The following is a 12,137-nucleotide window of genomic DNA, read 5'->3' on the forward strand; positions in this document are numbered from 1 at the left end:
TTTTTGTCTTATTTTGCTGCCTTTTTGTGTGCTTGGTGTGTGTTGGGTTTTGTGTCTGTCTCTGTGTTGTGCTCTCTTCCTCTGGAAGTCACTGCTGGGTGTTATCACTGGAGCTCCGGTCAGCACACCTGCAGCTCATCTGCCACAATCAGCACACCTGTATATATCCAGACCAACCTTCCAGACCCCACCGGATCGTTGACTCAGTCACAGTGAGAAAACGCCAGCCGCACCTGAACTTGTTCTTGTGTTTGTTGAAACCTCTGCTTACCTGTTCTCTGTCTCGCCACAGACAACCTCACCTGAGCCTGAGCCTGAGTCGCACCACCTGCCACGCCAACCGGTACTGGCTTTGGTGCTTTCAATAAATTCACACGTGTTCTAACTTCACCCTGGTCTGCGTTTGAGTCCCTGGCCCCAGATCCTGACACTTCGTCAGTCTCCATCTCTTTGCAGTTGTTTTATCACTTTCTGGTAGTTGTAGCTGTAAACAAAAAAAAGTGTCAGCAGAGGCTCCATCTTCCAGCCTACTGAGGGGTCACCTGACTCCTGGGACACCTGGGCCTGTGCCCTCTGGACCCGTTTGGTGACCCATTTTTGGTCGTTGAAGCCTCTTATCATGAACCCCACACTCCTCAATATGAGATTTTGGAAACAATATCCTCATTATGACCACACGTCTACAATGATGGAGGCAATTACAGAAGGAACAAAGCATGGCAGACAGAAAAGGCTCCAGCTGGTAGATTACTTTGTTTCATAACAAATGCTCCTGATGATTGACAGATGCAGAAATGGGCCCAATTTAACAAGGCAGGCCGAGAACGCTTTGTCGGGTTTGTTTATCGCGGGTCGTCTATTCATGTCTGCTCTGAAGCTGTTTTTCGGTAATTGAGGAGTTTAATTTTGTCGCAGTCAGAGAGGTTGAAGACACGACACATGAATAGAATTTTTTTTTTTCAGTTTCATCTCTAGAATCTGAATGAATCTGTATTTTTTCACACCTTCATACTGCTAGATATACGCTACGTAGAGGGGTTAATTATTCTTTAAGGGGAGTGATACATGTAAACAGCTTAAAGAATGTGAATAAACAGTCGTTTTGACATTACGATGCCTATTTATTGTGTTAGAGAGTTATTTCCCGAAGTTAGCATGCTAACCAGCTAGCCACTGCCTGTCCTGGTCCACAAGTAAACAGCTACCTGTATGGCTAACTAAGCTAACTACTAAAGGGCAGCTACCGTTAGCAGTCACGCTGGTGAAATGCTGCCCCCTGTTGGTTTGGAGTATGAATTTAATTTGGTCGATTGTTGTCGACTTTTTTTAATCTACATTTCGTGACACATGAGCTGTCAAGACTTGTAACAGCTTACGTGGAATTTATATTAATATATATTTGAATAAAGTTTTTATTCACATTGTACCAAAGAAGCACTTTTCATACTAAGTGACCTTGTTCCAAATGAGAAGTCAGTCTCAGCATGATGCAGCCGATGACCTGTGACACAATGTACTCTGACTAAAATACACACTGACTTTGACTCATGAAGTCTAAAATAATGTTTTGACTTATTGCTTAATACCAAACTCCCACACACATCTAAATATGTGCATTTTGATCCATTTGTCAAACTTTTCTCTCGTACTGTGTCGAATCCTCTGGTTGTTTTACACCCCACATTTTTAAGGGAACCCCTATTTTTTTCAGGATGGAGGAAAAACGAGTTGTTTGGCCTTGACGGAGGTTAGAAATCTGGAATTTATCTTGTGATGGAGTGTTTTCAGACCACAGTGTATCTACCTTTAATTTAAGGTGCCACTAAGTAGGGAATTCATCTCTTCCTTCTGTTGTATTCATGTCACAACACTTCTGTCGTTCTTCTTCCAACAACGTTTGGAATAATTAACTATCACAATGTTTTTCAAGGAAAAGCAGCTTTTCAACAGGCTCTGTAGACGATATTTATGATTTGAGTTGCACCTTTTAATAAACCAAACAGTCCTGGACATGTTAAGAATCCACTAGGTGGGGCCTCATATTTAGAAATGACAGGAGTTTTTCTTCTGTTCAACTTTTTGTTTCCTTTCTTTAGATGCAGACACGTTTAACACATTTAAAAAAAATAATAATAATGATAATTTGGTCCCTAATCTAAACTACAAGGTATATTTTTACAAGTGCAGTGCTACTGTGTCGTCACTGTAGTTACCAAAGTTAACTTCAGTAAAACGTCCTGTCAGTGTTGCGTAGTCAGCAGCATCGATGACATATCGGTTTCTTCATGGATCTGTGTCAACATTTTCATCTGGCACGTCATCAGACATGTTGTAAGACACTGTTGAGTGAACTCAGAGTGTCTTCGGTGTTTCAGAATGGCAGCGCCGGCCCTTTTTTTTTTTTTTTTTTTTTTTCTTTTTCCACCACTCAGTTGACACTCGGCTTTGTTTCCTGTACAGCTGTCAAACGCTCTGCACCGTCAACAACATGGCCATACACCGACGAGACAGCTTTCTCTGGGGGAGAGGTACGCTGATTTTTTGTTTTGTTTGTTTGTTTTTTTAATCTTAAATTGATATTATTAGGGGAAAAGTTGCTGCTCAAGAACAAATGCCGAGGTTGTTGTGAGATGGTTTATGTTTATTTCTGTCAATTTAGAACTTTTTGTGTTTAGAATTCACTTAAAAATGGCTTCAATTTTAGATTTTACGGATTAAATATCATCTTGCATGTCTTGCTTTTCTGCTTTGAGATGCTTTTCCAGAATCGACACGTTTTTTTAAAACACTCTTCAACACTGTTCAAATTTTGTGCCACTTGAAACACGATTAACATGTTTATAGCTGCTGTTATCGTGCTAATGGACAAACCGTCCACACATTTATGGGCCTCGGTGTACTCAGAATCAACCTTGGTCATTGAAAAGAGGAAGAGAAACTTCTATTTTCAGCTCTTTCTCTCATTCATTGACCACTTCTGTGACGAGCGAAGGAAAGGTTTTGTGGCGCATGCTGGTCCGGGAGAGCGAGCGTAGGTGTGAGGGGAGTTTGTCAAGACGGTCCGCCGACTGCTTCATCAATCTGTCACCATCCTGAACTGTGCTGTCCCTCCTCCACAGCTCCAGTGGACCTCCACCACCCCGGAGAGAGTAGACAGGGTGGAATCATCAGGACTCACAAGTTTGAGCTGCTGGATGACATTCAGGTATTGTTGGAGAATATATCTCTCCAAGGTCTTACATTAAAAATCCATCATTATTCTTTTCTTCCCTGCACGCCCACTCCCGGCAGCCTCGGCAGAGCTTCTTTTTTTTTTCACAGCGCACAAAGGCATTTTTTAATTGCGATATGAAGGATTTGAGGGTTATTTTATGAAGTGTGAGTGTCAAATTGGCCCTGAGTCATATAGCATTGAGTCCACGGTGTGTCTGATGTAATAACAAACCTTGGTCCCCCGGCTGACACCGCTGCCGTTTTTTCTTCCACTCCCTCTTTTCAGAAGCTGAGGTTGGAGATCAATCGCGTCACGCCAGAAATCCACGGCTCTGAAACGAAGGAGCAGAAGTGAGCATGAGCCTTTTTATTATGAGTCAACATGGATTCTTCTGTGTGAATCAGCGTGACCCCCTCCTCTTTATTGATTGCAGTTTAGATTTCCAAACCACACATAACGTTCAGTTCGACACAGTCATGTAAGAAGCTTTATTGAGATTTTTATACGTCAGGGTCAGACGTCAAAATACCGACACGTGCCAGCTCTTCTGCTGAGAGCATCTTTAAAACCTGCTACTCAAACCTCTCAACCCCATGAGTTACAACATTTTATTATATATTTCACAGATATCTTCTGACACAGTGCTTCATGGTCAATTTAACCATGACAGATCAATCAGATGAGTTCAAGTAAAAGTTTATTTACCATTTATCAATTAAGCTAATTTCAACCTGGTTTCAGCCACTTCTAGCTAACTGTTTATCAGCTACTTTCAGCTAACAGTTAACTGTTTATCCATTACTTTTAACTATTTCACTTTCCATCCCTTTATACTAGCTAATAGCCACTTTTAGCTCGCTAGGCTAATTCAACTGACAGACTTTTAGCTAGCAAGGCCGACTACAATCGCTCATGAGTCACTTCTATCCAGCCATTTAAACTGTCCATCACTTTTAGCTAACCATTATAATGTTTACCCGTCACTTTGGCTAACAGCTAACTGTTCATCTGTTACTGTTTGCTAACATCAGCCATCGGCCTTTTAGCAAACTAATTAAACTGTAAATCTGTCACCTTTAGTTAACTAGGTGAACTCTTTCAACTTTAATTTTAAGCTAACTACTAGCTAGCTAACTGCCACCACATTTCACCTGTTTGTCCATCACTACTATTTCAGTGTTAGCTAACTTTTTAACCTGTCCATCACTTTAAGCTAATTATCTAACTGTTTATTCATCAGGTATTTTAACTTTACCTCAAGCAAACTACGTAAACTTTCAATAACATTAAGCTAACTAGTCTCACTTTATGCTATCTACACTGTTTATCCATTAGCTTACCTATAGCTAGGCTAACTATTTATCAATCAGTTGAAGCAAACTGTTTCAACTTACTTTTTTCTAATTAGGCCTATTTTCACCTGTCTGTCCATCACTTTTTGATCTTTCAACCTTTTATTGATTACGTTTAGCTCATTTTTCAATGTCCAAGTGCAGTAGAAGCTTCAATATTTTTCAGTTTTCTTTATTCTTTATTTCCTTTATGCACATTTTGCACATGCACATGGTTGGTGGATTAGTGGGAGTACATCTAGACGTGTGCAGGATGAAGCGTGGGGTCATGCTGGCGAGTATTCGGCTACAGCTCGGGCAACACATCACGCTGAGCACTGCCACATATCTGTGACAGAAATTGGACAGAAAAGGTGACATTTCTGAGAATGTGTGCCGCATACTTGGACTTCCCGTGCTGTTGCTTCCCTCTAGAAGGTGATAATAACATGTAAGTAGTACAGAGCATTTCAGTCCGGACCGTATTACTGGCACGATTAACCGCAAATTAACAGTATCACAGCCCCCCCCCCCAACCCCAGAACACCCAACACCCACCATGTGATGGAGCTACGCCCACAAGAGTCTTAATGAAAGTGTGCTGAGTGGATTTCAGTGAAGTCTCTGTATCAGTTTTTTATCTGTTTTTGCAGTAAAAATGTTGTCAGGAAGAGACGATTCCTACGCGGCAAGAAGAAATTCAACATGGATCCCAAAAAGGTGAGTTTACACGACCACGCAGGCGACGGTGTCGTTAGAGATCCTGATGGCTTTTAGAGGATGTGAAGTGAAGGATCTGAACACTCACTGTGTGCTACATATGATTTGATTCAACAGCTGAAGTGGAAGAAATGTCTCCTCTGAGTTTTAATCTTACAGGAGCTGAAACTTCACTTTCACTCGCTTCAGCCCCTCTGCTGGATGTGAAGGTTCACAGAAGGCAAAGATGATTTCACAGAGCGGATGTGGATTTGAGTAGGCTGTGTGTGTGTGTGTGTGTGTGTGCGTGCAGAAATGCAAACCATGCACAGACGCAGATGACTGCATAGCGAGAAAAACCACATCCTGTTCCCTGAAGTGGGGCAGAAGCGCCACTTCACCACAGCGACCTCCGTCTTTTTCGCTGCTTCCTGTCTGCATCCTCAGTTTAAAAAAGCCTCGAGTCTCCTCGGGCGGCGTCCAGCCACCGAGGACGCCCACGAGCTTCTCGGGGTGAAGGGTGTCTTTAGGAGCAATCGATTTGATGAAGTGCTCATCGGGAGCCGGCACTCAGAAGAAAAAGCGGGGTCATATTTCTGAGAACTGAACAGCCTTTGAGATTTTGCAGATAACAGCAGGCGGCGTTCATTCAACCTTTCTCTTCCTCTGCATGCCTGATTAATGACAACGGTGACTCAAAAGGTGAAGATGAAAACTTTGATGATGCGTGACAGGACTTTCTCATCAGCCGACAGAAGTGTAGCAGAGTTTAAACACAGCAGCAAACACAATTAAACCCTTTGATTATTTAAACGTCCTCCCCCTCTGTTGTTATTCTACACCACATTAAATACTAGTTTCTGTGTGTATCGTTTTAAAATATTACCTCAAAGTCACACATGCGAACAGCACTCGAGTAAAAAGTCTCAAACCATCTGATAGAGCCCGAGCGATACATCAGCCGTTTATCAACAGTTTGATTGGAAATTAATAATTATTAAATTCCCAGTGAAATTTACTGTCTCTCATGTAAAACTTCCTGTTGTTTGTAACCAACTTTGAGGCGTCACTGCAAAAAAAATGAGTGTGTATCAGCTCTTATCTTGAAGTCAGAAGTTTCTACTCTCTAATATCAGAGTATTGATCGGGCTCTGATAATGTTCCCAAGTATGAAAAGTCGACTGATTATTCGCCCGGCTGATGATCTGATCAGATATCGTTCTGAAAACTGGAATCAGTGTTTGCTTTTTGGTCTTTTTAGTCCAATCGCTGTTGATTTGTTCTCTTGGATGCCGGACTTAAACCCATTTGGAGAGAAACGTAGAAACGATGTGCTCGTTCGGTTCTGCGTCGTCACGTTGATTTGAAATGATTGAATGATTGAACTACCAAGACGCATAATCGCTGATGAGACGCAGAGACCAACAGCTTCAACTGAACTGTAACACATCAGTCACTATCACTGCTTTTCATGCTAATCTCTCCTCTCCCGTCCTGCTTCAGGGAGTCCACTACCTGGTGGAGAACAACCTCCTGGAGTGGCGGGCGGAGTCGGTGGCCGAGTTTCTCTACAAAGAAGAGGGACTGAACAAGACGGCCATCGGCAACTTCCTGGGAGAAAGGTACAGTCGACACACACACACACACACACAGACGTCATCAGTGTGGAAGCTGCTTCAACATGTAAACATCTTGAATGTGCTGATTTGTGTGATTGTTCTCTGGCAGGGAGGAGATGCACCTGCAGATACTGAAAGCCTTCGTCGGCCTGCACGAGTTCTCAGATCTGAATCTGGTGCAGGCGCTGAGGTTCGTGTCACCAAAATACTCTCGCATGCGAGTGTGAAACATTGCAGCAGTTTTTACCTTTAGTCCTGTTTTTTTTTTCTGTGTTTCTGATGATGTAGAAAAACCTCCTCCTCCTTCTTTCCTGCTTGACATCGTGTGTGTGTGTGTGTGTGTTTTTCTTACACCTCCGCCGTCTTGCAGGCAGTTTCTGTGGAGCTTCCGTCTCCCGGGAGAAGCTCAGAAGATTGACAGGATGATGGAGGCGTTCGCAACTCGCTACTGCGACTGTAACCCCGGGGTCTTCCAATCCACCGGTACGAGCACAAAGAGGCTTTGTCTCGCCGGAGTCGCTTTCTCTGGCAGTCCAATTAAAAAAAGTATCATTAATTTTCAAAGATTAGAAAAAACTAGACGGGTTTTATCTCGCTAATAAGAATCAAGTTTTTCCTCTCCAGCGACTTCTTATCTCTCACAGTCGACGTGTGTTGTTGTTGTTGTTGTTACGGCTCGAGGAAGACTGAATGTGCGTCTCTCTCTGTTGTGTTTGTGTTGACAGACACATGCTACATCCTGTCCTTCGCCATCATCATGCTCAACACGAGCCTCCACAACCCCAACGTGAAGGACAAACCCAGCCTGCAGCGGTTTGTGTCCATGAACAGAGGAATCAACCACGGAGAGGACCTGTCCACCGAGCTGCTCACGGTCCGAACCAGAGTCTCGTTAATCTTACTGGTTATTAATATTATTATTAGAAACCTGATGTAAAAGCCAGACAGTGAAACTCTTTGCTGGTATCACTCAGAAGGACTTTGGCATTTTGTTTGTTTTCATGTTTCTGGGGATTTTGTGATTCTGACATTATCTCCGATCATCAGGAGCTTCAGTTTTCGCTCTGATTCTAAACGTTCGTCAGCAGGATTGTTTTTGAGTAAAATGTTCGCACACAGGGGTTTTTTTTTTCCATTCTGGTAATTTAGTTATTTCTGAGCTGCTGTGTTGATCAATCACAAGGGATTCTCTTCTGTCTTTACAGAAACTGTACGCGAGCATCCGCAGCGAGCCATTCAAAATCCCCGAGGACGATGGGAACGACCTCACGCTGACGTTTTTCAACCCGGACAGAGAAGGCTGGCTGCTTAAATTGGGTGAGACGATGATGATGGAACAGATCTGAGTCGTCTGCAGGCGTCGTGTATCTGCAGACGGGTTTCCTTCAGTGTTTTGTGTTTTTTGTTTGTTGAAGGCGGGCAAGTTAAAACCTGGAAGAGGAGGTGGTTCATCCTGACCGACAGCTGTCTGTACTACTTTAAATACACCACGGTGAGCGTCTGTCTGTCTGTCTGCGTCGGCGAAATATGGAAATGTCAAACACTTCTCTGGAGGTTCAAAGCCTAAATCGGTCTGTGATCTTCGTCTCCTCCAGGATAAAGACCCCATCGGGATTATTCCTCTGGAGGACCTGTGTGTCAGAGAGCTGCAGGACTCCAGCAAACCGGTAGATTTTTATTTACTTTTTGTTTATCAGCGCGAGTGACGTAGAGTCGAGCGTCCTCGCTCACATTATCTGCTGCCGCATGAATCACACGGCAGCTGCTGAATGAATTTCCAACACAAGTGACTCTCACAGCAAGTCACGAGGGGCCGACAAGATAAACAGAGCGGCGTATGTACACAGTAACACTGCAACATGTGTGTGTCTGTGTGTGTTTGAACAGTATTGTCTGGAGTTATATAACCCCAAAGGACAAAAGATCAAGGCCTGCAAGACGGAAAACAAAGGCCGAGTGGTGCAGGGCAAACACCAGTCCTATAAGCTGAGCGCGGCCAGCGAGGAGGAGCGGGACAACTGGATCGGCGCAATCAGGTGAGAGAACACGTGGGAGGCCCGGTGCCGCCGGTGACTCATGTTTGTCGAGGCCCACGGGCCGGAACACATGAGGAGTTTAAACAAGGCGAGGTGATTTCACTGATTCTGGTGCGTCTCAATCAACGTTTTATGTGCTGCCGCTCTTCGAGGATTCAGTCATTAATTACTCGCCTTCATGCTGATGAGAACTCAGGGGAAGTCAACAAAACATTTAAGGAGATTTACAGCAAAAAACCCTGTTGGAACAAGCCAGCATAGACCAGCACCAAAAGTGTTGCAGCTTTCTCCTAAAAAGTCTCAGGAAGCCATTTTAAATTAAAATTTTTATTATATATATCCGCTAAGCTAAAAGCGACGTGCTAACATGCTGTGATGCCATGTTCAGCAGGTTAGTTTAGCGCGTTAGCATGCTAACGTTTGGCTAAATAGCACTAAACAAAGAGTGAAGCCGAGGCTGATGGGAAAGTTATTAGCTTTGCACATATGCAACTTGTATTTAATCCCCAGGGGTCGATGAACCTGGGAGTTGTTATGATATCACATATTTGCAGAGTCCAGTTTATACTGAGCCGTTTGGAAACGTTGTTTCGGACTCACTATAATTTAAAGAGTCGGTCTTTACTGGAATGAGATTAATCAGCATGATGATGATTAGTTGGCGACTCGGGGAATCAGTCTCTGAACAAACAGCAGGCAGAAATGGAAAAACTACGACTTCTACTCGTCGTGATCTCAGTTTCAATCTTGTCTTTCAGCGCGAGTGTCACCAAGAACCCTTTCTGTGATCTGTTGTCGCTACGAAAGAGGAAGGTCATCGGCCACACGTCCTCGTAGTGACCGACACGCAGGACGTCCAGGAAAAACAAGTCCAGGACCGGAACTCTGATGTCGCTCCCGCGGACGAATCATCCTGTGATTTGAGACAGAAGCTGTTCTGGAAAAAACTAAACTTTAATCGCACAGTATTTCACAGAACTGTAAAAAATTGAGGAACTCAAACAAATGTGAGCTATTTATGGCTCACAGTGTGAAGTCTTAGAATCACTTCTGCAAACTGCAGCCACTAGGAAACTAACAAGAACTGTGACTGACAAACATCTGCAGCAGAGCCGGAGGTCCGGAGGTCCGGAGGGGCGTCTGGTGGATACTGGAGGATCACCGAACCGGACCACAGGGTGCAGGTCCAGAGCCCCCGTTGACCAAAACCTCTGCATGATGAGCTGGGAACATTTCTCCTGAGGAAGTCGATCATAAGGAGACAAAAGAGGCTACAAGGAGACACACAAAGACCATAGAGAGAGACAAAACAACCACAAAATTACAACAAATAGACTAAAAACAAACCCCAAAGAGACAAAATAAAAGAAGGACTGAATATGCAAAACGACCTGAAAGACACAAAACAGCTGCAAAAATGACCGAAAGACACCTGACGACCACACAGAGACACAGAATCAGTCAGCCTGTCTTGATGAGCGCCTGTTGACTCACAATCTGTCCACTGATTAACACGGAATAACCAGCGTGACGATCAATAACGTGCAGATCATCAGTGCCAGGAAGTTCCAATCAGATCCTCGCTGATCGGCTCAGAAGAAGAATACGTAGCACTTTGATTAAACTTTGATTTTAGTGTTTTCACCAGAGATTCTTTAAAGACAATATCAGAAATATATAAATAAATCTTCAAAAAGAAAAAAAATATCATGACTAACTGTTGTGAATAAAGTGCCGAAGCAGTGTAAAAAGCTAAAAGATCCTCATAATTATAATATAATATAATACTTGTTGTACAGTTTGTTTCAGCTAACGTGATTTTTTTTTTTTTATTTCCAGTGTGTTTAATTTAATGACGGACGACACAAACTACTTGTTAAAAATAAACTTGTGAATGTGTTCGTGTGTCTGTTTCTCCAGCAGATGGCGCAACGTCACCTTCATCAGAGTGTGACACCCAGAGCATCTTCATCACTGATGATGATGATGATGATGATGATGATGATGATGATGATGATGTGGTGACGACTGAAGTGATGCTACTGAGAAATGTTATCTTGTTATTTTCACCATCGTGTTTCTGATCAGATCAGGAGCGTATCTGATGTGTGGAGGCTTTTCCTGTGTGTGTGTGTGTGTGTGTGTGTGTGTGTGTGTGTGTGTGTGTGTGTGTGTGTGTGTGTGTGTGTGTGATAGAGAGATGTGGTTTCCTGGGAGCAGAAACACACCACAAAATAACAAACACACACCAAAAAAAAAAAAATGTAGCTTCTCTGCAGCAAAACGTTTCCTCAGAGTGTTTTTTCTTCAAACACAGAAATGTTTTTTTTTAGAGTTATTTACTTTTCAGGCTTCTTTTGTTTGGTTTCACACATAAAACAAACAGGATAGTTGCAAAAATGACATGATTCTACTATGAAATGTGATTTGAGCTTTTTAAAAAAAAAAACTCAACATGACGAGAGGAGTCAGCGTCGCTTCCTGCACACACATGACTTTCAAATAATTAAAAACAGTTTTTAACCTCAGAGGTCAAAAACTCACTTTACAAACAAACTGCTGAATAAAAGTGAAGTAACAGAAATACAAGTCTTGATTTAGAGCCTCCAAAACAAAAAGTCCTTGTATTAAACGATGTTTTAAGGACCTTTAATGAGAAGATTTGATAAGTGTTGTAATGTTTACTACACAAAATAAGGAAATATATTGGTTTTGTTTGTCTAAGAGGCATTTAAAATATTTTTTAAAAAGACGAAATGGTGACATTTCTTGTGTGTTTCAGCCTCAGAGATCAAAACTCGCTGTTAAGAGTTCTGATCAACAAGATCCTTAATAATCAGAACTGAGGGATATTTACCTTTTATGATGGTCATCGAGGTTTAAAAATGATTCGGTTAAAGTCGCCAGTAAATCTGAACTTTACTACAGCTGATGATGTTCAGAAACCACATTTATAATTTAAGTTTGTACCAAAACATCGGCAGCCAGACGTCTTTCACACAGCGTGACGAAACATTTGATTCGCCGGCTGCTGTTTTTTTGTGACGCGCGCTATTTGTTTCCTCCGAACGCTTCAGGTGATCCTCTGTTACCTGCTGACATCACACTGTCGCTACAACAACAGCGGAAAACCACAGACAGCAACACGGCTCAGACCACCCGGATTAAAGGAGCACTACGTAGAATTTCAAACTCAGAACTCACAGAACACTGTTTGAGGCTAAAAAGGTGGCAGGGT

General features: G+C 42.7%; 1 protein-coding gene across 2 annotated transcripts; it reads left to right on the forward strand.

Moving 5' to 3' along the window:
- Positions 1-10,798, forward strand: LOC119014354 (cytohesin-2-like). Of its 2 annotated transcripts, XM_037089440.1 has the most exons (14): positions 1-343; positions 2,461-2,528; positions 3,120-3,205; positions 3,500-3,564; positions 5,199-5,265; positions 6,748-6,866; positions 6,973-7,053; positions 7,234-7,346; positions 7,589-7,737; positions 8,069-8,180; positions 8,279-8,355; positions 8,459-8,530; positions 8,751-8,899; positions 9,658-10,798. In XM_037089440.1, the coding sequence occupies exons 2-14, from the start codon at positions 2,489-2,491 to the stop codon at positions 9,734-9,736; spliced, it is 1,209 nt and encodes a 402-aa protein (XP_036945335.1). In that variant the 5' UTR covers positions 1-343; positions 2,461-2,488; the 3' UTR covers positions 9,737-10,798. The 2 variants fall into 2 exon arrangements, with proteins under 2 accessions (XP_036945335.1, XP_036945334.1); XM_037089439.1 differs by lacking the exons at positions 1-343; positions 2,461-2,528; positions 3,120-3,205; positions 3,500-3,564 and adding an exon at positions 3,577-4,996.
- Positions 10,799-12,137: the final 1,339 nt, after the last annotated feature.

This window comes from Acanthopagrus latus, chromosome 23 (genome assembly GCF_904848185.1).
Source record: "Acanthopagrus latus isolate v.2019 chromosome 23, fAcaLat1.1, whole genome shotgun sequence".
In the NCBI taxonomy this organism is placed as follows: Eukaryota; Metazoa; Chordata; class Actinopteri; order Spariformes; family Sparidae; genus Acanthopagrus; species Acanthopagrus latus.

Coding starts and splice junctions, on each gene's coding strand:
- LOC119014354 (XM_037089440.1), top strand. CDS start 2,489: ATGGCCATACACCGACGAGACAGCTTTCTCTGGGGGAGAG. Junction 3,565..5,198: donor TCTGAAACGAAGGAGCAGAA/GTGAGCATGAGC, acceptor CTGTTTTTGCAG/TAAAAATGTTGTCAGGAAGA. Junction 7,054..7,233: donor AATCTGGTGCAGGCGCTGAG/GTTCGTGTCACC, acceptor GCCGTCTTGCAG/GCAGTTTCTGTGGAGCTTCC.